This window comes from Coregonus clupeaformis, unplaced genomic scaffold, assembly GCF_020615455.1.
Source record: "Coregonus clupeaformis isolate EN_2021a unplaced genomic scaffold, ASM2061545v1 scaf0047, whole genome shotgun sequence".
NCBI classification, from domain to species: domain Eukaryota; kingdom Metazoa; phylum Chordata; class Actinopteri; order Salmoniformes; family Salmonidae; genus Coregonus; species Coregonus clupeaformis.
The window spans coordinates 552,253-578,660 of NW_025533502.1; the positions used below are offsets into that span (position 1 = coordinate 552,253).

Consider the following 26,408-nt stretch of genomic DNA (forward strand, 5'->3'; position numbering starts at 1 on the left):
AGGTCGAGAGCCATGCTTCCGAGGAGCGGGATTTCTGACCACTCAACTCCGCTCACATACTCTGGTGTAGAAGAACTGTCAGGACAGTGACATTCCTTCAACAAGGAAAGTTCCGCTAAGTTCTGTACCCTTGGGTCTAGGGGCTTTCTTTTTCTCAGTCCCAGGAACATTTATGTAGCCTGGTCCCAGACCTGTTTATGCTGTAGAACCATCTTTTTTTTATATATAACTAGGAAAGTCAGTTAAGAACAAATTATTATTTACAATGACGGCCTACACCGGCCAAACCCGGACGATGCTGGGCCAATTGTGCGCCGCCCTATGGGACTCCCAATCACGGCCGGATTGTGATACAGCCTGGAATCGAACCAGGGTCTGTAGTGACGCCTCTTGCACTGAGATGCAGTGACTTAGACCGCTGCGCCACTCGGGAGCCAACGATAGCACAAACAGATCTGGGACCAGGCTAACATTTCTGACCAATACCAAAGCAGAGCTGAATTCCCCCTCACAACACCACCACTGTATAAAAAAAACCTACAGACCATGTTATACTGTGGTATCATCTTATACCCTGGTATAACGTAGCGGAACCTGAACTAAGCACCATTTTACAACCTGCTCATAAAAGCCTGGATGCTAACTGAACCTCCCAGTGCTCGTAACAGGATAGTATTGTATTGTATTGTATTGTATTGAGTAGCAGGTCCATCGTTCATCAGACAATATTTACAGTGCTCATAACAGGATTGTATTGATCTGACTTAGAAGCATTATCTCCAGCCTGGCTGATGTTATTACTGCAGCAATGAAAATTGATTGTGTGTGTGTGTGTGTGTGTGTGTGTGTGTGTGTGTGTGTGTGTGTGTGTGTGTGTGTGTGTGTGTGTGTGTGTGTGTGTGTGTGTGTGTGTGTGTGTGTGTGTGTGTGTGTGTGTGTGTGTGTGTGTGTAAACACACGCATGCGTACACATGCACACACAAACACGCATGCTCACACACGCATGTGTACACATGCAGACATGTATACTAATAGGCCTACATACAAACACACACACACACATTAAAATGGTACAAAGTTCAATTTTGTATTTTAAAGAAAGTGTTCACAAACACACAGACCCAATGAATTAAATTAAATGCTACTGATAGCTTATAATTACAATAATCACATTTTGACAAATCAAAAATAACTAACCTGGGTGAACAATCCTTAAAAGTATGTCAGCTCTGTCTTTCCCAAAAAACTCCTATCTTCCTCTCCTCCCCCTCTCCTATCCCCTGGGCACCTCACTCTCTTTTCAGAGATGAAAGATAGAATAAATCCCAGTGTCTGTCAATCAGCTAGTCCGGGCTGTTGAGGCTAGCGACAGCATGGCCAGCGAGGGAGAGAGGGAGTGAGGCAGCCGGCTCCTCCAGCAGACGAGAAAGAGAGAGGGAGAGAGGCGCTGTCTGTCTACCCTACAGTACCACACAGCACTCACTACACAGCCTGCCTGCTCCAAGCACACATCCAGCCACAGTCCATCTGGAGAATGGAGAGAAACACTTACTCACGCACCCCTCTCTCTCGCTCTCCCCCTCCTTTCCATCCCCATCCCTCCCTCCCTCCCTCTCGCTCAGTCCCTCGCTTGCTCTCTCTCTCTCTCTCTCTCTCCTCTGCCGTGGCTATCCTTAACATAGAGGCTCCACCCAGTGGCCATTCTCTATTCCTTCTCTTCTTCTTCCTTTCTTCTCCTCCGCCTGTCTCTGTCTCTTCCCCCACTCACACTGAAACACACACAGTTCTTCATCTGATAAGGTACAGTCTTCAGGCATAACAAGCTCAAACTTGTATTCAGTTCTTAAGAAGAGATCCAACAGGTAAATATGGGGCCTTTCAACACAACAAACGTGACTGTTATGTATGAATGTATGTTCCATGATATCATAACACTGTACTGACAGTTATCAAAGCACAATCTCCGTGGCTATGAAATCTCTTACTCTGTGATACTGCGATGAAGAATGCATGAATAAATTTATAAATACAAGAGGAATCGTGCTTGAAAGTGAATGCACAATGTCCTTGTTTGACTAGTGACTCTGTGAAGTCATCTCTTACCATCTCTAGAGGGACAGTGAGTGGGCACTAGGCTACATGAGCTCTTGTTGTGAGTCAGGCCTATGAGTCTGGGCTTCTGTCACCAGTCTGAGTCATAGCTACGTACTCTAGAGATGAAGGGAGAGAAAGAGAGAGACGGAGAGAGAGAGCGAGAGATATGGAGACAGATAGAGAGAGAGAGAAAGAGAGACGGAAAAGAGAGAGACCGAGAGAGACCGAGAGACAGAGAAAGAGAGAGCGAGAGACAGAGAGAGAAAGAGAGAGAGAGACGGAGAGAGAGAGCGAGAGACGGAGACGGAGAGAAAGAGAGAGAGAGAGAGAGAGAGAGAGAAAAAGAGACGGAGAGAGAGAGAGAGAGAGACGGAGACGGAGAGAGAGAGAGAAAGAGAGACAGAGAGAGAGAGACCGAGAGAGACCGAGAGACAGAGAAAAAGAGAGCGACAGACAGAGAGAGAAAGAGAGAGAGAGACGGAGAGAGAGAGAGAGAAAGAGAGAGAGAGAGACGGAGACGGAGAGAAAGAGAGACGGAGAGAGAGACCTCCCATATTAACCAGTGCTAGCTGGATGAGTCGGCTTGAGCCACTCTGAAGTCCCTGATTCCCACTCTCTGGCTCAATCCCAAATCGACCCCTAAACCCTATGCCTTATGCACTTGTGGAGACCTAAGTGAGGATTTAACAGGTGTAGTTAATATGATGATAGCTTCACCATGCCCTCTGATAGGCTGTGGAAGTTTCACCATATTGCTTATACCAGTCAAATCCTCTCAGATCTCCACAAGTGCATAGGGCGTAGGGTTTAGGGGTCGATTCTGTGTTCACTTCCCCTTCCTCTTCCTGTGCCTCTACTGTTGTGATGAGACTTGGGGTCAGCCAACTGAAACAGCTCCGCAGTGAGGGGGAAAGAGAGCAAAGCTAGCTGGCTGATCTCAGATCTGTCCCAAACCTGAACTGGCGTTGACTAAGAAGTGACTATACACAGTGAGATGATGAAAAAAGTAATATCACAACTTTGATATAAAGGCTCCTACAGTGGTTTATATGCACACAAAACAGATCCTTCTGGGGCCTTCATCAATAGCTAGTCATTAGCCCTCTAGGAGCTCTCCTTTAAAGGGAAACTTCTAAATGTTTCTACTTCATATTCACCATCTCCAGCACCACCCCAACATAACACTTATCTTCCTCTATCTTTTTTATTACAAGACATAGAAACGCGCCATTTTTCACATACTGTATGTTGATGTTGGTGTGGTGCTGGAGATGATGAATATGAAGTTGAAACATTTAGATGTTTCCCTTTAAGGTTTACAGGATCATAATGATTTACTCACTAGCTAGAGATGTGGACTTATGATCCAGCCCTTGGGGTTTCAACTGGGCCAGGGGAAATTACTCTAGCTGACCTATATGAGAAAGGAACTTCTAAGGGTATGTGTGTTTGTATGTGTGTGCTTGCGTATGTGTGCCATGCGAGCCCCTACGTATACGTGTGTGTTATCATGTGTACGGTGCCTATCAGAACCGGTGCTCTACTCTGGTAAAGGGGAATAGCAGTAGAACCGGTGCTCTACTCTGGTACAGGGGAATAGCAGTAGAACCGGTGCTCTACTCTGGTACAGGGGGAGCAGCAGTAGAACCGGTGCTCTACTCTGGTACAGGGGGAGCAGCAGTAGAACAGGTGCTCTACTCTGGTACAGGGGGAGCAGCAGTAGAACCGGTGCTCTACTCTGGTACAGGGGGAGCAGCAGTAGAACCGGTGCCCTACTCTGGTACAGGGGGAGCAGCAGTAGAACCGGTGCTCTACTCTGGTACAGGGGGAGCAGCAGTAGAACCGGTGCTCTACTCTGGTACAGGGGGAGCAGCAGTAGAACCGGTGCTCTACTCTGGTACAGGGGGAGCAGCAGTAGAACCGGTGCTCTACTCTGGTACAGGGGGAGCAGCAGTAGAACAGGTGATCTATTCTGGTACAGGGAGAGCAGCAGTAGAACAGGTGCTCTACTCTGGTACAGGGGTAGCAGCAGTAGAACCGGTGCTCTACTCTGGTACAGGAGGATTAGCAGTAGAACAGGTGCTCTACTCTGGTACAGGGGGAGCAGCAGTAGAACTGGTGCTCTACTCTGGTACAGGGGTAGCAGCAGTAGAACCGGTGCTCTACTCTGGTACAGGGGGAGCAGAAGTAGAACAGGTGCTCTACTCTGGTACAGGGAGAGCAGCAGTAGAACCGGTGCTCTACTCTGCTACAGGGGGAGCAGCAGTAGAACCGGTGCTCTACTCTGGTACAGGGAGAGCAGCGGTAGAACCGGTGTTCTACTCTGGTACAGGGAGAGCAGCAGTAGAACCGGTGCTCTACTCTGGTACAGGGGGAGCAGCGGTAGAACCGGTGTTCTACTCTGGTACAGGGAGAGCAGCGGTAGAACCGGTGTTCTACTCTGGTACAGGGGGAGCAGCAGTAGAACCGGTGCTCTACTCTGGTACAGGGGGAGCAGAAGTAGAACAGGTGCTCTACTCTGGTACAGGGGGAGCAGAAGTAGAACATGTGCTCTACTATGGTACAGGGGGAGCAGAAGTAGAACATGTGCTCTACTATGGTACAGGGGGAGCAGAAGTAGAACAGGTGCTCTACTCTGGTACAGGGAGAGCAGCAGTAGAACCGGTGCTCTACTCTGCTACAGGGGGAGCAGCAGTAGAACCGGTGCTCTACTCTGGTACAGGGAGAGCAGCAGTAGAACCGGTGCTCTACTCTGCTACAGGGGGAGCAGCAGTAGAACCGGTGCTCTACTCTGGTACAGGGAGAGCAGCAGTAGAACCGGTGCTCTACTCTGGTACAGGGAGAGCAGCAGTAGAACCGGTGCTCTACTCTGCTACAGGGGGAGCAGCGAGAACCGGTGCTCTACTCTGGTACAGGGGGTGCAGCAGTAGAACCGGTGCTCTACTCTGCTACAGGGGGAGCAGCAGTAGAACCGGTGCTCTACTCTGCTACAGGGGGAGCAGCAGTAGAACCGGTGCTCTACTCTGCTACAGGGGGAGCAGCAGTAGAACCGGTGCTCTACTCTGGTACAGGGAGAGCAGCAGTAGAACCGGTGCTCTACTCTGGTACAGGGAGAGCAGCAGTAGAACCGGTGCTCTACTCTGGTACAGGGGGAGCAGCAGTAGAACCGGTGCTCTACTCTGGTACAGGGAGAGCAGCAGTATACTGGGCCTCTCTGCTACACCAACACACACAACATAAACATCCTGACATCCTGGAAGGGGTGTTAGTGAAGGAGGGGACTCGAGAACCCCCCACCCACACACGTCACTTCCTGCCAGGCTGATTGGGAGGTCTGCTGGCTTCCTGTTGTGCCCGTTTCTCAGAGCTCTGAGGTGGAGAGAGAGCCCAGAGTGAGAGGCAGTCAGTCAACGCCCTGACTGTGGGAAAGGTGTAGTGCACCCCACCCCAACACAACCTCCTCCTCCTCCTTCATGACCACTGTCCTTCACCCTCCACTCTGAGAGAAGCAGGACCCGTTTGGTTTTCCAGTATCCACACTTGCAAATGATGTAGAATGAAGAGATGTGTTATGTATTGTTTGCTAGTATAATGGATCACAGGCTGAGATGCATCATGTCCAGACTATAGTCATTAGTCAGACTCTGACCCCAAAGCCAACCAACAATGCTTCACACAACTGTCTGGGCCAGCATCATCACATCGCTTCCATCTCTAACATGGTTTCTATGGTCTCTCTTCCTCCTGCTCCCTTTCATACTCTCTCTTTCACACACACAGAAACACAGACAAACACAGAAACACAGACAAACACAGAAACACAGACAAACACAGACAAACACAGACACACAGACACACACAGACAGACAAACAGACAAACAGACAGACACACACAGACAGAGTCATCTATTATTCCAGTCACTTCCGAGCACACAATAGAGATCACATCAATGAATACTGTGGGTAGGCACTCTAGCATGCACCGCTCTATAGATAATGGATAAAAAAAAACATCCTTTCACTTTTATCTCCCTCTCCCACAGCCCAAACAAATCAAGTGCATATAATGTTCCTAAAATTACACAACCAAAGCATGGGCAGCCTAGCCACAACATTTGAATGGCACATTTACAGAGTTCTTGAAATGCTTTGCTACAGAGGTCACAACAAAACTGACACTTAGCAGCAGTACTGCAGCCATTACAGGCTGTAACACTGGGCCCCGTCAACAGCCCTCAGTGCCTTCTGCTGTCCTGACTAAAATGAAAGCCTGTTGCTACCTGCTGTAGAAGACGAGGAGAGAGAGAGAGAGAGAGAGAGAGAGAGAGAGACAGAGAGACAGAGAGAGAGAGAGAGAGAGAGAGGAGGAAGGAAAGAGCTGGTTTGGTTCCGTTGAGCCCTCCTGCGTCCAATGTGACTGCCTGAGAGAAAGGGTCCACTCATGGGGAAATGTTATCAGCACAGTAAACAGGCTAGAGACATAGGCTCCATCCAAATGGCACCCTATTCCCATTTTAGTGCACTACTTTTGAACAGTTTGCTGCACTCACAAAACAAATATTAGACAGCAAGGCTCTTGATCCGGAGGGGATTCTCTGCTCTTACCAAGAGGACCTTGATTGCAAGAAGCTAACCACTTAGCTAGATAACTAGCTACTAACTTAGCAAACCAAATGCACAACGCAGAACATTTAGCACATTTTAGACAGTTAACTTAATAGTTATATGATATCTAGCTGGCAAACATTTAGTTGTGAAATCCATACTGTAACTAGATCACCTGGCGCGTGCTGCACAACAGTGAGTGACTCACAAGGCTCCGGTCTCTCCTCGTTGTGTGCTTGTAAACAAACAACGTAACTGGGGACTACCGGTAAGCTTCATAACAGTGTTTCCTCGGGAAAATGTGTAGCAGTTGGGACAAAAGGTCAAGCTCAGTTCTGGTAACTCTTTAATGCTGACACCATCTCAAATATCATTTCCACCTCCAGAAATGAGGCCAATAACATATTGGTAAAAGTATTTGTTAAGTCAGGAGAACAAAAAGGCAGTCGCTGGGGTTCAGTCAGTCAGTCAGAGGGGATCAGTCAATCAGTCAGAGGGGTTCAGTCAATCAGTCAGAGGGGTTCAGTCAGTCAGAGGGGTTCACAGTTTCTCTAGGAGGATGAATAATGATGTGAAGTGGGCTAAAACTGCTAATTAAAACTGCCCACAGTCTCACCAAGCCATAGATGAAAAGAACATGAAACAATACAGGCAAAATGAAGGCCTACTCTTTCCACTACAGACATCAAAGGCGACAGGGTCTTTTATTTTGGGATTTTTATAGGAAATTGTTAGCCTAATAAGAGGGGGATCTTGCTTATAAAAGTATTGACCGAAATTATACCCAAAGAACAACGCCTTGATATGGCTGATCTCTTTAGAAGAACAACGCCTTGATATGGCTGATCTCTTTAGAAGAACAACGCCTTGATATGGCTGATCTCTTTAGAAGAACAACGCCTTGATATGGCTGATCTCTTTAGAAGAACAACGCCTTGATATGGCTGATCTCTTTAGAAGAACAACGCCTTGATATGGCTGATCCCTTTAGCAGAACAATGCCTCGATATGGCTGATCTCTTTAGAAGAACAACGCCTTGATATGGCTGATCTCGTTAGAAGAACAACGCCTTGATATGGCTGATCTCTTTAGAAGAACAACGCCTTGATATGGCTTATCTCTTTAGCAAAACAGCGCCTTGATATGGCTGATCTCTTTAGCAGAACAACACATTGATATGGCTGATCTCTTTAGAAGAACAATGCCTTGATATGGCTGAGCTCTTTAGAATGTGTGGTAGTACTTAACATGAAGTTGCTCTTATAAAACTGTGATTTCTCTTGTAATAACATTATGTGACATTGTGATTTATTAGTAATGGCATTGTAATGGAGCTGTTTTGTTATTACCCAGGTGGAATAAGACATAGATTAAAGAATAATCATAATTCCTCTTGTAATTACTAAACCTACCCAACTCCATTACAACTTACTATGCAACAAAAACATGAATGCAATATCGTTACTAAAGTACTGAGCATTATTACACAGATATAAGATGACTTTAGGTTCTTGCTAAGTGTTACTGAATGTGCCAACTGTCTCAGTTGTTGATGAAACTGCAAGGCTGCAGTCAATCACCTGTTGTTAGTGAACAGACCTTTATAGTGGTTTAATTCACTGCAAAGTGACACTAAACACAATGACCCAACAGTTGAACAACAAGATCCTGTTAAACCAGAATAATATATCAAATGTGCAGATTCGCAAATAATTTTTTGTTTTACAATGCATCCCTATAACTGATGTTAAGCATGGAAACAGGCCTGTATTTTTTATTCAAGAAAAATTAGGCTGTCCCTGTACTATTGTTGTGGTAATACATTGAAGGCCTCTAAATTAAATAATAAATACCCAATAAATAACATAGCATTAAAATAATAAATGTGTGCGACAACTGATATGGGCGCATTATAATAAACGGAATCATGCAGAACTCTATTGACAATTTATATGATGAAAAACCCAACAACTTTCCTTAGAATAGTAGGCTGCATGGAATCAGTTTTCAAAACTATGTAAATCAGTGGCATTCCGGGTGGAATTGTTTCTTAGTCAATTTAGCAAGTAAACATTGTAAGCAAGGCCATCTCATCGCCGACTCAGAGTAGAATACATTTTGTGGGTGAGTTCACACGCTCACCACCAAAGCAACATAACAGACTAAACTTCGGAGCTCTGGAAATAATCTTGTAAAATACATAATTGAATCGGCTATCTATTGACAACAAGTGAGCAAACTTTGCGGATACATTTCAGATCAGAATAATACTTTTCTCACTATCTAGAATAACTTACCGACTCCGTCTTCCGACTTGAGAACCATTTTCAGTCTAGTAGGCTATTCCAAATGAGTGGGCGCTTCAAAGTTTTCAGCGCTCACCTTGCGGATCCGAAACCAATGCGATTTAAACTGTCAATTGAATAACTTTTACTATTATGAACTGGAATCACGTCTATAAAACACGATAGATGATGGGTTGCTATTCAAAGGAAGGGAGTTAGCAGTTGAAGGGAGTGGTTTCGAGTACTTTGACCAGCCAATCTTTTTCTGCGCAGCAGTGACTCTAGTCCGGGAGAGGCGCGGCAAATGGCGCGCACGTCACGTCCATTATAGCTTAATACGCAGTTTAATCACAGAGTTTCTAAACCCAGAGGCGCAACACCGCGAATCTTCCGGGAACGTTCGTGAAACAGCCCAAGCAGACCAGGCCGGGTTTGGGGGTTTGAGAAGTCAGTGAGAGTGAAAAATGATTACTTAGTTGTTAATTTTTGTGAAACACAACTTTATATCCAAGGAGTGCCTTTGATTTGACGGCCTGCACATGCGCAGTTCGGCGCGAGACGACCGTTAGACCCGATGGGATTTATGGGCATCAGTTTAGCAAGCCAACGCGACGTTGACTTCGCCTACAAGTGTGATCGGTGATTTCTATTGGAGAAGCAATTTCTCCCTATCTTCATATTGTACTGTCATTGGTATAATATGGCTCGCCAACTTGTAGTCCTAAAACCCGGAAATGAGATACCTCTGGTTCGTTCAGCCATCATGGAAAAATGAATGGCGAAAGAATAGTTCTTTTTGGATAAACGCCAAAAATAAGGTCTGAGGTTAACACAGGTTTAGGAGCTCTTATAACTTTTGTTTTATGAGACAATATCAGTCAGTTAACATGACCTTTATGAATTATGAAGCCTATGTGTTTTATTTTTATTACATAAATGCTTAAAAATTCACAAAAAGTGAAGTTAGCTAATGAAGATTATCTCATAGAACAAAACGTATAAGATCTCCGAAGCCTGTGTTTACCATAGACCTTATTTTCGGTGTTTATCCAAAAACCCTACATTCATTTCCCCATAGGCTTTGTCCAACGAACCATGGAGGAGATAGTTCCTACAAAAAGAAGGCATTACTATTTCTCTCTATTCCAACCTGTTGCCTTGGGCTGCCTGATCTGTGAGCTCAGTTTCACAAGCACACACACCCTGCTGTTGTTGGGAGGAAAACAGGCAGCATAGTTGAGTGGTGGTGGGGGCAGGGAAAGTGATTTACACACAGATGCAGTACATTGCTAATCTGTGCAATCTTGCTGCCTGCAACACTCCACCACATCTGTCAGACTCAAATGGGAGGAGTGTGTGTGGTCACATAGGCCTACTTCAGAATTCAGAATCCTGCAACTCTACCTCAGAATCCAATGAGACAGTAAACAGGAACACAAACTATCTGGGACTCGAATGGAAAGTAAATAAATAACTTTTTCATTTTTAGCCTACTTATAATGTAGGCCTTTGTTTGTAGCAGTATTATGCCAAACAGAGATACAAAAACATACAGTATTTAAAGTTATTTTATTAGTGAAATTAGTAAATGAAACTAGTAAATTCAAGAGGTTAATGGGCACAGACACCGGCCTCAAATTGCCTGACCCTGAAAAAATGGGCCAGTGTGACTAAATGCCCGGGCCGATTTCTGGTCCCAGTCCGCCCCTGGAATAGGCCCTATGCTGTGATTCACATCTCATCATAGGTTCACTGACAGTCAGCCGATACTATAGGCTAATTAGTCTTACAAATAGTTGAACAGAGACCTCTATTCCACTTTACTGGTTCTGCCATGACACGGTTCGGTTGCACAACACATTCTACAACACTAATGCAACTTTTTGTAACACTTGGGTGTGATTCTTTACTCCTGTATATGCATATAGGGTATGCGCCTTTATAATGCCTTTATAATAGGTTGTATCGCTCTACACTGCTGTTATTTAGTCAGGATGATTATGATAAAGGGGTCATACATGCTTATTACAAGTCTCACAATGCATTAAACCTGTTTCCTACTGTTACCTAACTGTTCTTGTAGCAATATTGGTAAGAAGAAGTCCTCTCTGTGGCAGCATTTTCTCTTTAGCTCCACAGAGGTTTACTGCGCTTGGAGCGGTCAGCTGACATCTTCACTAAACATCAATACTATGCTGTGGTAATTCTGGTAAAGATGAGCAAGACTTGTGTCACAACACTAGCACGTCTGCGGCACTGCAATTAGTGAGTCAGATATGGTATGAACATGTCCTTGCCTGTTTAAACACTAAGCCCAAGAGAAGGAATGCTGTTTGAGCAGTCTTGGGAGGCGGGAAGTGGGAGAGAGGGAATGACAGGTAGACTCTCTCCCAATTCGTCTTCTTGCCTCCTTCTTAAACCACATTAGAGGAAAATATCAAAGGTCCCTCCCCTCTGACCTTCTCCTCCAATGCGAGGTAAGGAGAGGATGCAAGGAGTCAAGGGAAGACAAATTGGGAAAGAGCCATCTACTTTCACCTTATTCCTTCTCTCTGGTCTGACCAACTGGGAGAGGTGGTGTGAAGAAGATGTTGGTCCCATCCTGAAACAACCCCTAGTTACTAGTGAAGATCAGGAAGAAGGTCTACTACATGGCTCAGAGTAGGCCTAGAAGCAAACAGTAAATGTCCTACCAAGTCTATTAGAGGACAAGGCAGAGCTACCACACTGCTTATATTGGTCTGATCCTTTCAGATATACAGAAGTGTCTATGGGCCCTAGGCCCAGGGGTAGGGGCTAGGGGGTAGGGGGTAGGGGTTCTGGACAAGGCCATGTTCTCTTCAGCATCTCAGTTTGATAATAAGAAGAAAAAAAATACATTAGAGTGTCTAGTTTGAGAAACAGGCGCCTCACAGGTCCTCAACTGGCAGCTTCATTAAATAGTACCCGCAAAACACCAGTCTCAACGTCAACAGTGAAGAGGGACTCCGGGATGCTGACCTTCTAGGCAGAGTTGCAAAGAAAAGCCATATCTCAGACTGGCCAATAAAAAAGAAAAGATTAAGATGGGAAGTCTGAGATATGGCTTTTTCTTTGCAACTCTGCCTAGAAGGTCAGCATCCCGGAGTCGCCTCTTCACTGTTGACGTTGAGACTGGTGTTTTGCGGGTACTATTTAATGAAGCTGCCAGTTGAGGACCTGTGAGGCGCCTGTTTCTCAAACTAGACACTCTAATGTATTTGTCCTCTAGCTCAGTTGTTCACCGGGGCCTCCCACTCCTCTTTCTATTCTGGTTAGAGCAAGTTTACGCTGTTCTGTGAAGGGAGTAGTACACAGCGTTATACGAGATCTTCAGTTTCTTGGCAATTTCTCGCATGGAATAGCCTTAATTTCTCAGAACAAGAATAGACTGACGAGTTATAGAAGAAAGTTCTTTGTTTCTGGCCATTTTGAGCCTGTAATCGAACCCACAATTGCTGATGCTCCAGATACTCAACTTGTCTCAAGAAGGTCAGTTTTATTGCTTCTTTAATCAGCACAACCGTTTTCAGCTATGCTAACATAATTGCAAAAGGGTTTTCTAATGATCAATTCACCTTTTAAAATGATAAATTTGGATTAGCAAACACAACGTGCCATTGGAACACAGGACTGATGGCTGCTGATAATGGGCGTCTGTACGCCTATGTAGATATTCCATAAAAACATCCGCTGTTTCCAGCTACAATAGCCATTTACAACATTAACAATGTCTACACTGTATTTCTGATCAATTTGATGTTATTTTAATGGACAAAATGTTTTGCTTTTCTTTCGAAAACAAGGACATTTCTAAGTGACCCCAAACTTTTGAACATTAGTGTATAGTGAGTTCCGCCTGAAACAAAACATAATTTTCTAGTATGACTTTACTTGTAAATGACTTGTGAAGCATCTAGCAATGCTATAAAGAATTTAGGAGTTGTTGTTCGTTGAAAGTCTGACCAAATACCACCTTTGTCCCATTGTCCCACGTTGGTCACCACTAAGGCTACAGTATGGGAATCCTCCTTTGGGGGATATTTCACTCAATTCCCCTGTTGTGCTCCAAATGCCAACTTGAGATAGACATGATGACAATGTACTACTCTGTGTGCGGTTGTTGACCGGTTCAAACAATGATCCAATTCACTGTAAGCAGTTCACCCCTCAAGCCCTGCATAAACCCGAAGACAAGTGATAGGAAAAGACCCCTTACCTTATTCATACCAAAATGCACTAGGGTTCTGACATTCTTAACCGTAGGCAAAACTGCAAATATGTTGCGCTCATACTCGTCCTCTCCTTGATCCACATTAACGGATGCAAAGACGATGCTTCAGTAAATCTGATGTAAACTGGATGTTTATGTAAATATTATGTAAATGTCAAGCTTGCTGATAGAGTGTAAAGAAAGGTCTTTGTTCTTGGACATTAAATCACGCAACTGCTTAACGTTCTAAATAAGCAGGAAATAATTCCATTACTGAAAAGGGCATATTCAATTCTGTTCACTCAATGATGTACAACTGTAAAACATCTTTGTCTACCAACATTCTAAGTATCTTAATGACGTTGTTTTGTGGTTGAAAACTGGTTGAGAATACATCATTTAACCAAATTACAACCAACTAGTAACAACGTATTTATCATGAGAAGATAAACACATCATGGGACATATGTGATTTGGGTTGTTTTCTGGTCAAATTACAACCAAATAAATATGTATTTTTTCTGGGGGGGAAAAAAGTATAAAACCCATTAATAAAGCTTCCTTATGAAAACCAGTGTACTGTAGGCCACAGCCTGACCATGGTGTTATAAAACCAATGCACTGTAGACTACAACCTGACCATGGTGTTATAAAGCCAGTGTACTGTAGGCCACAACCTGACCATGATGTTATTAAATATGTGCATCTGAAAGCCAGGGATTTCTCCAGACAAGGTCCATCTCAAATGTATGTATGTCACATACAGTGAGGGAAAAAAGTATTTGATCCCCTGCTGATTTTGTACGTTTGCCCACTGACAAAGAAATGATCAGTCTATAATTTTAATGGTAGGTTTATTTGAACAGTGAGAGACAGAATAACAACAAAAAAATCCAGAAAAACGCATGTAAAAAATGTTATAAATTGATTTGCATTTTAATGAGGGATATAAGTATTTGACCCCCTCTCAATCAGAAGGATTTCTGGCTCCCAGGTGTATTTTATACAGGTAACGAGCTGAGATTAGGAGCACACTCTTAAAGGGAGTGCTCCTAATATCAGCTTGTTACCTGTATAAAAGACACCTGTCCACAGAAGCAATCAATTAATCAGATTCCAAACTCTCCACCATGGCCAAGACCAAAGAGTTCTTCAAGGATGTCAGGGACAAGATTGTAGACCTACACAAGGCTGGAATGGGTTACAAGACCATAGCCAAGCAGCTTGGTGAGAAGGTGACAACAGTTGGTGCGATTATTCGCAAATGGAAGAAACACAAAAGAACTGTCAATCTCCCTCGGCCTGGGGCTCCATGCAAGATCTCACCTCGTGGAGTTGCAATGATCATGAGAATGGTGAGGAATCAACCCAGAACTACACGGGAGGATATTGTCAATGATCTCAAGGCAGCTGGGACCATAGTCACCAAGAAAACAATTGGTAACACACTACGCCATGAAGGACTGAAATCCTGCAGCGCCCGCAAGGTCCCCCTGCTCAAGAAAGCACATATACAGGCCCGTCTGAAGTTTGCCAATGAACATCTGAATGATTCAGAGGAGAACTGGGTGAAAGTGTTGTGGTCAGATGAGACCAAAATCTAGCTCTTTGGCATCAACTCAACTCGCCGTGTTTGAAGGAGGAGGAATGCTGCCTATGACCCCAAGAACACCATCCCCATCCTTAAACATGGAGGTGGAAACATTATGCTTTGGGGGTGTTTTTCTGCTAAGGGGACAGGACAACTTCACCGCATCAAAGGGACAATGGACGGGGCCATGTACCGTCAAATCTTGGGTGAGAACCTCCTTCCCTCAGCCAGGGCATTGAAAATGGGTAGTGGATGGGTATTCCAGCATGACAATGACCCAAAACACACGGCCAAGGCAACAAAGGAGTGGCTCAAGAAGAAGCACATTAAGGTCCTGGAGTGGCCTAGCCAGTCTCCAGACCTTAATCCCATAGACAATCTGTGGAGGGAGCTGAAGGTTCGAGTTGCCAAACGTCAGGCTCGAAACCTTAATTACTTGGAGAAGATCTGCAAAGAGGAGTGGGACAAAATCCCTCCTGAGATGTGTGCAAACCTGGTGGCCAATTACAAGAAACGTCTGACCTCTGTGATTGCCAACAAGGGTTTTGCCACCAAGTACTAAGTCATGTTTTGCAGAGGGGTCAAATACTTATTTCCCTCATTAAAATGCAAATAAATTTATAACATTTTTGACATGTGTTTTTCTGGATTTCTTTGTTGTTATTCTGTCTCTCACTGTTCAAATAAACCTACCATTAAAAGTATAGACTGATCCTGTCTTTGTCAGTGGGCAAACATACAAAATCAGCACGGGATCAAATACTTTTTTCCCTCAATGTAGCCTACTGTCACATAGATCTACTCAGAAACCACTGACGAGTCATGAGCTAACATTATCTTCATTAAAGATGTGCCAGATCACTAGTTGATTATTGCAGTCCGTATGTTTTCAACTTCACCCTATTAAGACTAACACTGTTACACTGAGCAAAGGAAAACTTCACAAATACTTGCAACTTTCATACTGTTTCACTCTAGTTTGTTTTCACAACTGGACATATGGAAGCATGGCTATTTGTGGAATGTTATTTTTCCGTGTATTGTTCCAACCTCCAATGTCTGCTGGTATGCTGTTGTGTGTGTGTGTGTGTGTGTGTGTGTGTGTGTGTGTGTGTGTGTGTGTGTGTGCGTGTGTGTGTCTGCTGGTATGGCGTTGCATCCTGGTATATTTAGAATGTGACAGTAGATGTTGGCCAGTACAGTTAGGAAATATTTGGGAAGAACTTCTGAAGGCTCATATCTACTGAAGTTTTAGACATAATGTATAGTGTTCCATAGCTAAATAGCTGAATTTAAAAACACAGAAAAGACAAAGTAATACATTTAAACACAGCCCTATATACAACAACAGTGGAAAACTCCCAGAGATACACGTTCACTTGGATATAGGCTACTACTGCTGCTACTGCACAGTAGCCTCATAAATGCAGACAGTGTTACACACATTCACAATATCACATTAACGGTACCCCCCTGTATATATAGCCTCCCTACTGTCACTTTATTTTACTTCTGCTCTTTTTTTTCTCAACACTTTTTTGTTGTTGTTGTTGTTTTATTTTTACTTTTTTTGTTTAAAATAAATGCACTGTTGGTTAAGGGCTGTAAGTAAGCATTTCACTGTAATGTCTGCACCTGTTGTATTCGGCGCATGTGACCAATACAATTTGATTTGATTTGATTTGATTAGCCTCATAAATGCAGACAGTGTTACATACATTCACAATCTCTCATTGTGAAAAAGCATTTGAGGATGAAATGTGTATCAGGCCAGTGGATTACAGGGTTTTAATATGCCATTTAGCAGACGCTTTTATCCAAAGCGACTTACAGTCATGCGTGCATATTATTTTTTTGTGTGTATGGGTGGTCCCGGGGATCGAACCCACTACCTTGGCGTTACCAGCTGAGCTACGGAGGATCAACATGCTGAGCCAACATGCAGGCCATTGTTCTCATGTTAGACTAGAGAGAGGCACTGTGCAGGTCTGTCTTAACTCCTAATATAACAGGCCTGGCTTCATAAGCCTACCCTGTCTGAGGGATCTCTGTCCGTGTGGACATACTGCGCACACTGACTAACTGAGCTGAGCTGGCCATCATGAGAAAACCCACATCACATCACATGGTACGTGTGTGGACGCTCGAGGAAGAAATGGAATAAACCCCAAACCTCTCCTTGAGTAATAAACCCCAAACCTCTCCTTGAGTAACCCCCATTGTGCTCAGCTAGTCCCCAGCCAGTTCCACAGTACAAGCGCGCACCTGATTCAACTGGTAAAAGTATCATCAGCCCTTTATCTGGTCAGAACAAGCAGACCTATATTTAACTGGTTAAAATAATCATCATGCCCTTTATTACTTGATTTAGGTGTGATTGTACTGGAATCAGAGGTATCATGTCCATAAGGGGACAGGCCTCAGGACTCAACACCCTGGCTTCAAAGGGAGCAAGGCCACTCTCTGACATTTATAATATATCCAGCATAGGATCCATAGGGCTCTGGTCTAAAGTAGTGCACTATATAGGGAATAGGGTGCCATTCTCTGGTCTAAAGTAGTGCACTATATAGGGAATAGGGTGCCATTCTCTGGTCTAAAGTAGTGCACTATATAGGGAATAGGGTGCCATTTTCGGGACGCACCCATGGTATTTTCTCATGCAGCTGAGGTGGTGTGGAAGTCAAGTCTCCATGGTGATATATTTACATACTCTCTGACAATGAGCCCGGCCCTGTTGCAATTTGTCCGAAATCACAAGGGTTTTTGTGCAGAGTACAGTGTGGTTCACAAGGACACATCTTATAATGGCTTGGAACATTGTGATTGAATTTGACACAAGCCCAAGGTGCCAAGGAGTTGGCAGTACCACTGGACCAATCTAAACAAGGCTTACAAAGCATATTGACACACTAAAATGGGTTAACATTAAACCCACTAAAAATACCCAGCACTTTTAACCTCGCCCAAAAATCCCAAATGGTAAGACTGGCCTCTTCAGGACATTTGTATGTATTACAGTTTCCCAGGCCAATGTAACGGAAAATCAAAATAAAGAGGATATTACCTCATCCAAGAGTAGCACAAATTATGATGAAAGATAGCACATTAATAAAACGATTGAGACAGTCCCCAGGAGAATATGGAGTTGTTTACCTAATCGTCTCATATTGTTTTATTTTCTAAACGTTTATTTCCTTTCCCACCAGGCACTGCACTATCCTTTGTTGTATGTGTGTGTGTGTGTGTGTGTAGACATGTTTAACTATACTTGTGGGGACCAAAAGTCCCCACAAGTATAGAATAGTAAACGGACAAAGATTTGACTAACTAGGGACATTTTGTTGTTCCCCACAAGGTCAAATGCTATTTCTATGGGGTTTAGAGTTAAGTTTAGAATTAATGTTAGGGTTAGGAGCTAGGGTTAGTTTAAGGGTTAGGGTTAGGAGCTAGGGTTAGGTTTAGGGTTAAGGTTAGGTTTTCGGGTTAGGTTTAAGGTTAGGGAAAATCTGATTTTGAATGGGACTCAATTGTGTCCCCACAAGCTTAGTTGTACAAGACTGTGTGTGTGTGTGTTCGTACATGTGTGTTGTGACAGACTCTACTTTAAGCATCACAAGCCCAAATCCTAGAGTACTATAGAATACTGTAGAAAGCGCAGAATGATTATGAAGAAACTCAAGTACCATTGATCTGTACCAGTATTCCCCCAGTCCCACTGTTGAAGTGAGGCCATTTCAACCAGATGCTATGATTATCCATTGGTGGCTATGGTTCATGGTGAGGATTAGAGAGTCTGGTATTATTTAGAGAGTATTATTTAGAGAGTATTATTTAGAGAGTATTATTGCAAGATAATGAGTCCTGTGCTGTTCTTATTAGGAGCCTGGAGCAGTGTGGTCTATGGTGATGTCAAAACACTGAACTGCTGCCCACTCATAAACACATGAACACACATACAGAGATGTGAACACACACACACACACACACACACATACACACACATACACACACACATACACAAGGGCTCCAGTGTGTGACTGATGACAGCCTTAGGCTGATTTCCAAATGGCACCCTTTTCCCTACATAGGCCAGATCTCTATGGGTCAAAAGTAGTGCACTAAATATGGAATATAGAGTGCCATTTATATTCCCGCAGCAGGGAGCATGAAATACAGGCCTCATGACTAGACAGGAGTGCTGCTGGAGCCCAGCCTGGGACAAGACACTCATTCTACATTCCCCTGCTGTAGGCCACAGGGATATACAGTCATCTAACATGGGCCAAGACAATATAATCACTTATATACAGTGCATTCGGAAAGTATTCAGATCCCTTGACTTTTTCAACGAAAGAAAATGTGACAGCCTTATTCTAAAACGGATTATTATAATATTTTTTTTCATCAATCTACACACAATACCCCATAATGACAAAGCAAAAACAGTATTTTAGAAATGTTAGCAAATGTATTAAAAAATAAAAATGGGCGGCGCACAATTGGCCTAGCGTCGTCCAGGGTAGGGGAGGGAATGGCCGGCAGGGATGTAGCTCAGTTGATAGAGCATGGCGTTTGCAACGCCAGGGTTGTGGGTTCGATTCCCACGGGGGACCAGTATGATTTAAAAAAAAATTTGAATATGTATTCACTAACTGTAAGTCGCTCTGGATAAGAGCGTCTGCTAAATGACTAAAATGTAAATGTAAATGTAAAAACGTAAATATCAATTTACATAAGTATTCAGACCCTTTACTCAGTACTTTGTTGAAGCACCTTTGGCAGCGATTACATCCTCGAGTCATCTTGGGTATGACGCTACAAGCTTGGCACACCTGTATTTGGGGAGTTTCTCCCATTCTTCTCTGCAGATCCTCTCTAGCTCTGTCAGGTTGGATGGGGAGTGTCGCTGCACAGCTATTTTCAGGTTTCTCCAGAGATGTTCGATCGGGTTCAAGTCTGGGCTCTGGCTGGGCCACTCAAGGACATTCAGAGACTTGTCCCGAAGCCACTGCTGCGTTTTCTTGACTGTATGCTTAGGGCCGTTGTCCTGTTGGAAGGTGAACCTTCTCCCCAGTCTGAGGTCCTGAGCGCTCTGGAGCAGGTTTTCATCAAGGATCTCTCTGTACTTAACCTTAAATGCTCCTGTAAGTCGCTCTGGATAAGAGCGTCTGCTAAATGACTAATTTATTTTATTGATTTATTTATAGTCTGAGTGATATACATGACTGCTCCATGGGTAGCGTTACCAGTCTGAGTGATATACATGACTGCTCCATGGGTAACGTTACCAGTCTGAGTGATATACATGACTGCTCTATGGGTAACGTTACCAGTCTGAGTGATATACATGACTGCTCCATGGGTAGCGTTACCAGTCTGAGTGATATACATGACTGCTCCATGGGTAGCGTAACCAGTCTGAGTGATATACATGACTGCTCCATGGGTAGCGTTACCAGTCTGAGTGATATACATGACTGCTCCATGGGTAACGTTACCAGTCTGAGTGATATACATGACTGCTCCATGGGTAACGTTACCAGTCTGAGTGATATACATGACTGCTCTATGGGTAGCGTTACCAGTCTGAGTGATATACATGACTGCTCCATGGGTAGCGTTACCAGTCTGAGTGATATACATGACTGCTCCATGGGTAGCGTTACCAGTCTGAGTGATATACATGACTGCTCTATGGGTAGCGTTACCAGTCTGAGTGATATACATGACTGCTCCATGGGTAACGTTACCAGTCTGAGTGATATACATGACTGCTCCATGGGTAACGTTACCAGTCTGAGTGATATACATGACTGCTCCATGGGTAACGTAACCAGTCTGAGTGATATACATGACTGCTCCATGGGTAGCGTAACCAGTCTGAGTGATATACATGACTGCTCCATGGGTAGCGTAACCAGTCTGAGTGATATACATGACTGCTCCATGGGTAGCGTAACCAGTCTGAGTGATATACATGACTGCTCCATGGGTAGCGTTACCAGTCTGAGTGATATACATGACTGCTCCATGGGTAGCGTTACCAGTCTGAGTGATATACATGACTGCTCTATGGGTAACGTTACCAGTCTGAGTGATATACATGACTGCTCCATGGGTAACGTAACCAGTCTGAGTGATATACATGACTGCTCCATGGGTAACGTAACCAGTCTGAGTGATATACATGACTGCTCCATGGGTAGCGTTACCAGTCTGAGTGATATACATGACTGCTCCATGGGTAGCGTTACCAGTCTGAGTGATATACATGACTGCTCTATGGGTAACGTTACCAGTCTGAGTGATATACATGACTGCTCCATGGGTAGCGTTACCAGTCTGAGTGATATACATGACTGCTCCATGGGTAGCGTTACCAGTCTGAGTGATATACATGACTGCTCCATGGGTAGCGTTACCAGTCTGAGTGATATACATGACTGCTCCATGGGTAGCGTAACCAGTCTGAGTGATATACATGACTGCTCCATGGGTAGCGTTACCAGTCTGAGTGATATACATGACTGCTCCATGGGTAGCGTTACCAGTCTGAGTGATATACATGACTGCTCCATGGGTAGCGTTACCAGTCTGAGTGATATACATGACTGCTCCATGGGTAACGTTACCAGTCTGAGTGATATACATGACTGCTCCATGGGTAGCGTTACCAGTCTGAGTGATATACATGACTGCTCCATGGGTAGCGTTACCAGTCTGAGTGATATACATGACTGCTCCATGGGTAGCGTTACCAGTCTGAGTGATATACATGACTGCTCCATGGGTAGCGTTACCAGTCTGAGTGATATACATGACTGCTCCATGGGTAGCGTTACCAGTCTGAGTGATATACATGACTGCTCCATGGGTAACGTTACCAGTCTGAGTGATATACATGACTGCTCCATGGGTAACGTTACCAGTCTGAGTGATATACATGACTGCTCCATGGGTAACGTAACCAGTCTGAGTGATATACATGACTGCTCCATGGGTAGCGTAACCAGTCTGAGTGATATACATGACTGCTCCATGGGTAGCGTAACCAGTCTGAGTGATATACATGACTGCTCCATGGGTAGAGTAACCAGTCTGAGTGATATACATGACTGCTCCATGGGTAGCGTTACCAGTCTGAGTGATATACATGACTGCTCCATGGGTAGCGTTACCAGTCTGAGTGATATACATGACTGCTCTATGGGTAACGTTACCAGTCTGAGTGATATACATGACTGCTCCATGGGTAGCGTTACCAGTCTGAGTGATATACATGACTGCTCCATGGGTAGCGTTACCAGTCTGAGTGATATACATGACTGCTCCATGGGTAGCGTAACCAGTCTGAGTGATATACATGACTGCTCCATGGGTAGCGTTACCAGTCTGAGTGATATACATGACTGCTCTATGGGTAGCGTAACCAGTCTGAGTGATATACATGACTGCTCCATGGGTAGCGTTACCAGTCTGAGTGATATACATGACTGCTCCATGGGTAGCGTTACCAGTCTGAGTGATATACATGACTGCTCCATGGGTAGCGTTACCAGTCTGAGTGATATACATGACTGCTCCATGGGTAGCGTAACCAGTCTGAGTGATATACATGACTGCTCCATGGGTAGCGTTACCAGTCTGAGTGATATACATGACTGCTCCATGGGTAGCGTTACCAGTCTGAGTGATATACATGACTGCTCTATGGGTAGCGTTACCAGTCTGAGTGATATACATGACTGCTCCATGGGTAACGTTACCAGTCTGAGTGATATACATGACTGCTCCATGGGTAACGTTACCAGTCTGAGTGATAAACATGACTGCTCCATGGGTAGCGTTACCAGTCTGAGTGATATACATGACTGCTCCATGGGTAGCGTAACCAGTCTGAGTGATATACATGACTGCTCCATGGGTAGCGTAACCAGTCTGAGTGATATACATGACTGCTCCATGGGTAGCGTAACCAGTCTGAGTGATATACATGACTGCTCCATGGGTAGCGTTACCAGTCTGAGTGATATACATGACTGCTCCATGGGTAGCGTTACCAGTCTGAGTGATATACATGACTGCTCTATGGGTAACGTTACCAGTCTGAGTGATATACATGACTGCTCCATGGGTAACGTAACCAGTCTGAGTGATATACATGACTGCTCCATGGGTAGCGTAACCAGTCTGAGTGATATACATGACTGCTCCATGGGTAGCGTAACCAGTCTGAGTGATATACATGACTGCTCCATGGGTAGCGTTACCAGTCTGAGTGATATACATGACTGCTCCATGGGTAGCGTTACCAGTCTGAGTGATATACATGACTGCTCTATGGGTAACGTTACCAGTCTGAGTGATATACATGACTGCTCCATGGGTAGCGTTACCAGTCTGAGTGATAAACATGACTGCTCCATGGGTAACGTAACCAGTCTGAGTGATATACATGACTGCTCCATGGGTAGCGTAACCAGTCTGAGTGATATACATGACTGCTCCATGGGTAGCGTAACCAGTCTGAGTGATATACATGACTGCTCCATGGGTAGCGTAACCAGTCTGAGTGATATACATGACTGCTCCATGGGTAGCGTTACCAGTCTGAGTGATATACATGACTGCTCCATGGGTAGCGTTACCAGTCTGAGTGATATACATGACTGCTCTATGGGTAACGTTACCAGTCTGAGTGATATACATGACTGCTCCATGGGTAACGTAACCAGTCTGAGTGATATACATGACTGCTCCATGGGTAACGTGAACCAGTCTGAGTGATATATATGACTGCTCCATGGGTAGCGTTACCAGTCTGAGTGATATACATGACTGCTCCATGGGTAGCGTTACCAGTCTGAGTGATATACATGACTGCTCTATGGGTAAAGTTACCAGTCTGAGTGATATACATGACTGCTCCATGGGTAGCGTTACCAGTCTGAGTGATATACATGACTGCTCCATGGGTAGCGTAACCAGTCTGAGTGATATACATGACTGCTCCATGGGTAGCGTTACCAGTCTGAGTGATATACATGACTGCTCCATGGGTAGCGTAACCAGTCTGAGTGATATACATGACTGCTCCATGGGTAGCGTTACCAGTCTGAGTGATATACATGACTGCTCTATGGGTAACGTTACCAGTCTGAGTGATATACATGACTGCTCCATGGGTAACGTTACCAGTCTGAGTGATAAACATGACTGCTCCATGGGTAACGTAACCAGTCTGAGTGATATACATGACTGCTCCATGGGTAGCGTAACCAGTCTGAGTGATATACATGACTGCTCCATGGGTAGCGTAACCAGTCTGAGTGATATACATGACTGCTCCATGGGTAGCGTAACCAGTCTGAGTGATATACATGACTGCTCCATGGGTAGCGTTACCAGTCTGAGTGATATACATGACTGCTCCATGGGTAGCGTTACCAGTCTGAGTGATATACATGACTGCTCTATGGGTAACGTTACCAGTCTGAGTGATATACATGACTGCTCCATGGGTAACGTAACCAGTCTGAGTGATATACATGACTGCTCCATGGGTAACGTAACCAGTCTGAGTGATATATATGACTGCTCCATGGGTAGCGTTACCAGTCTGAGTGATATACATGACTGCTCCATGGGTAGCGTTACCAGTCTGAGTGATATACATGACTGCTCTATGGGTAAAGTTACCAGTCTGAGTGATATACATGACTGCTCCATGGGTAGCGTTACCAGTCTGAGTGATATACATGACTGCTCCATGGGTAGCGTAACCAGTCTGAGTGATATACATGACTGCTCTATGGGTAGCGTTACCAGTCTGAGTGATATACATGACTGCTCTATGGGTAACGTTACCAGTCTGAGTGATATACATGACTGCTCCATGGGTAGCGTTACCAGTCTGAGTGATAAACATGACTGCTCCATGGGTAACGTTACCAGTCTGAGTGATATACATGACTGCTCCATGGGTAACGTAACCAGTCTGAGTGATATACATGACTGCTCCATGGGTAGCGTAACCAGTCTGAGTGATATACATGACTGCTCCATGGGTAGCGTTACCAGTCTGAGTGATATACATGACTGCTCCATGGGTAGCGTAACCAGTCTGAGTGATATACATGACTGCTCCATGGGTAGCGTTACCAGTCTGAGTGATATACATGACTGCTCTATGGGTAGCGTTACCAGTCTGAGTGATATACATGACTGCTCCATGGGTAACGTTACCAGTCTGAGTGATATACATGACTGCTCCATGGGTAACGTTACCAGTCTGAGTGATATACATGACTGCTCTATGGGTAGCGTTACCAGTCTGAGTGATATACATGACTGCTCCATGGGTAACGTAACCAGTCTGAGTGATATACATGACTGCTCCATGGGTAGCGTTACCAGTCTGAGTGATATTCATGACTGCTCTATGGGTAGCGTTACCAGTCTGAGTGATATACATGACTGCTCCATGGGTAGCGTTACCAGTCTGAGTGATATACATGACTGCTCCATGGGTAGCGTTACCAGTCTGAGTGATATACATGACTGCTCCATGGGTAACGTTACCAGTCTGAGTGATATACATGACTGCTCCATGGGTAGCGTTACCAGTCTGAGTGATATACATGACTGCTCCATGGGTAGCGTTACCAGTCTGAGTGATATACATGACTGCTCCATGGGTAACGTTACCAGTCTGAGTGATATACATGACTGCTCCATGGGTAGCGTTACCAGTCTGAGTGATATACATGACTGCTCCATGGGTAGCGTTACCAGTCTGTGATATACATGACTGCTCTATGGGTAGCGTTACCAGTCTGAGTGATATACATGACTGCTCCATGGGTAGCGTTACCAGTCTGAGTGATATACATGACTGCTCCATGGGTAACGTTACCAGTCTGAGTGATATACATGACTGCTCTATGGGTAGCGTTACCAGTCTGAGTGGTAGACATGAAAGCAATGTATCAGGCTAAAGAGGACTCATATGTTTAAATGCTGGGCCAATTTACTTCTCTTTACCTATGTTAGGAAGGAGGTATTTACACCCATTGACCCTCAATAGACCAGGTAGCCATCACTGTCTCTGTATGACTGGATCAAACCAGCAGCCAAGCCTCTGTGTGCTCACTCCTTTCATTCCACCCAGAGAGAAATGTGAGGCATATGGAGATTGGACAAAAGGAACTGCAACAAACAGACATACAGACAGGCAGACAGACAGGCAGGCAGGCAGACAGGTGGGCTGTACTTTTGAAAAGCCAGAGCTTTGTGCATTCCATGTGCTTCTGTTTGGATTCCCACATTCAAGTCTCTTTGACGTGCCTGACAGACAGTCTGGTGTCTCTGTGTGGCTCAGCATTAGATACATTAACTTCTCTACATTACCAGCAACGGATTCCCCACTTTTACCAACTAGGCGGCAAATGTCACTAAAATACATCCAAATGGTGTTTATTTCAGTAGACCTGGTCTTGCTGTCACTGCAGTGCACAGGGCCTGGTCTTGCACTGTGCACATTGATGAACCATTGATGAACCATTGATGAATTGCAGAACCAACACATACTTGGATGCA

General features: G+C 44.5%; 1 protein-coding gene across 4 annotated transcripts in view; it reads right to left on the bottom strand.

The window, feature by feature from the left end:
- Nucleotides 1–26,408, bottom strand: part of LOC121551200 (cytohesin-1) — a 105,526-nt gene that overhangs the window by 44,650 nt on the left and 34,468 nt on the right. Inside the window, exon 1 of one of the 4 annotated variants that reach the window (XM_045212737.1) lies at nucleotides 8,998–9,268. The exons of 2 other annotated variants lie outside the window; for them this stretch is intronic. In XM_045212737.1, coding sequence (XP_045068672.1) covers nucleotides 8,998–9,025 — 28 coding nt within the window. In that variant the 5' untranslated portion in view covers nucleotides 9,026–9,268. Of the gene's footprint in view, nucleotides 1–1,197; nucleotides 1,512–8,997; nucleotides 9,269–26,408 lie in introns of those variants that run through there. One more of the 4 variants, XM_045212739.1, reaches the window with a different exon arrangement.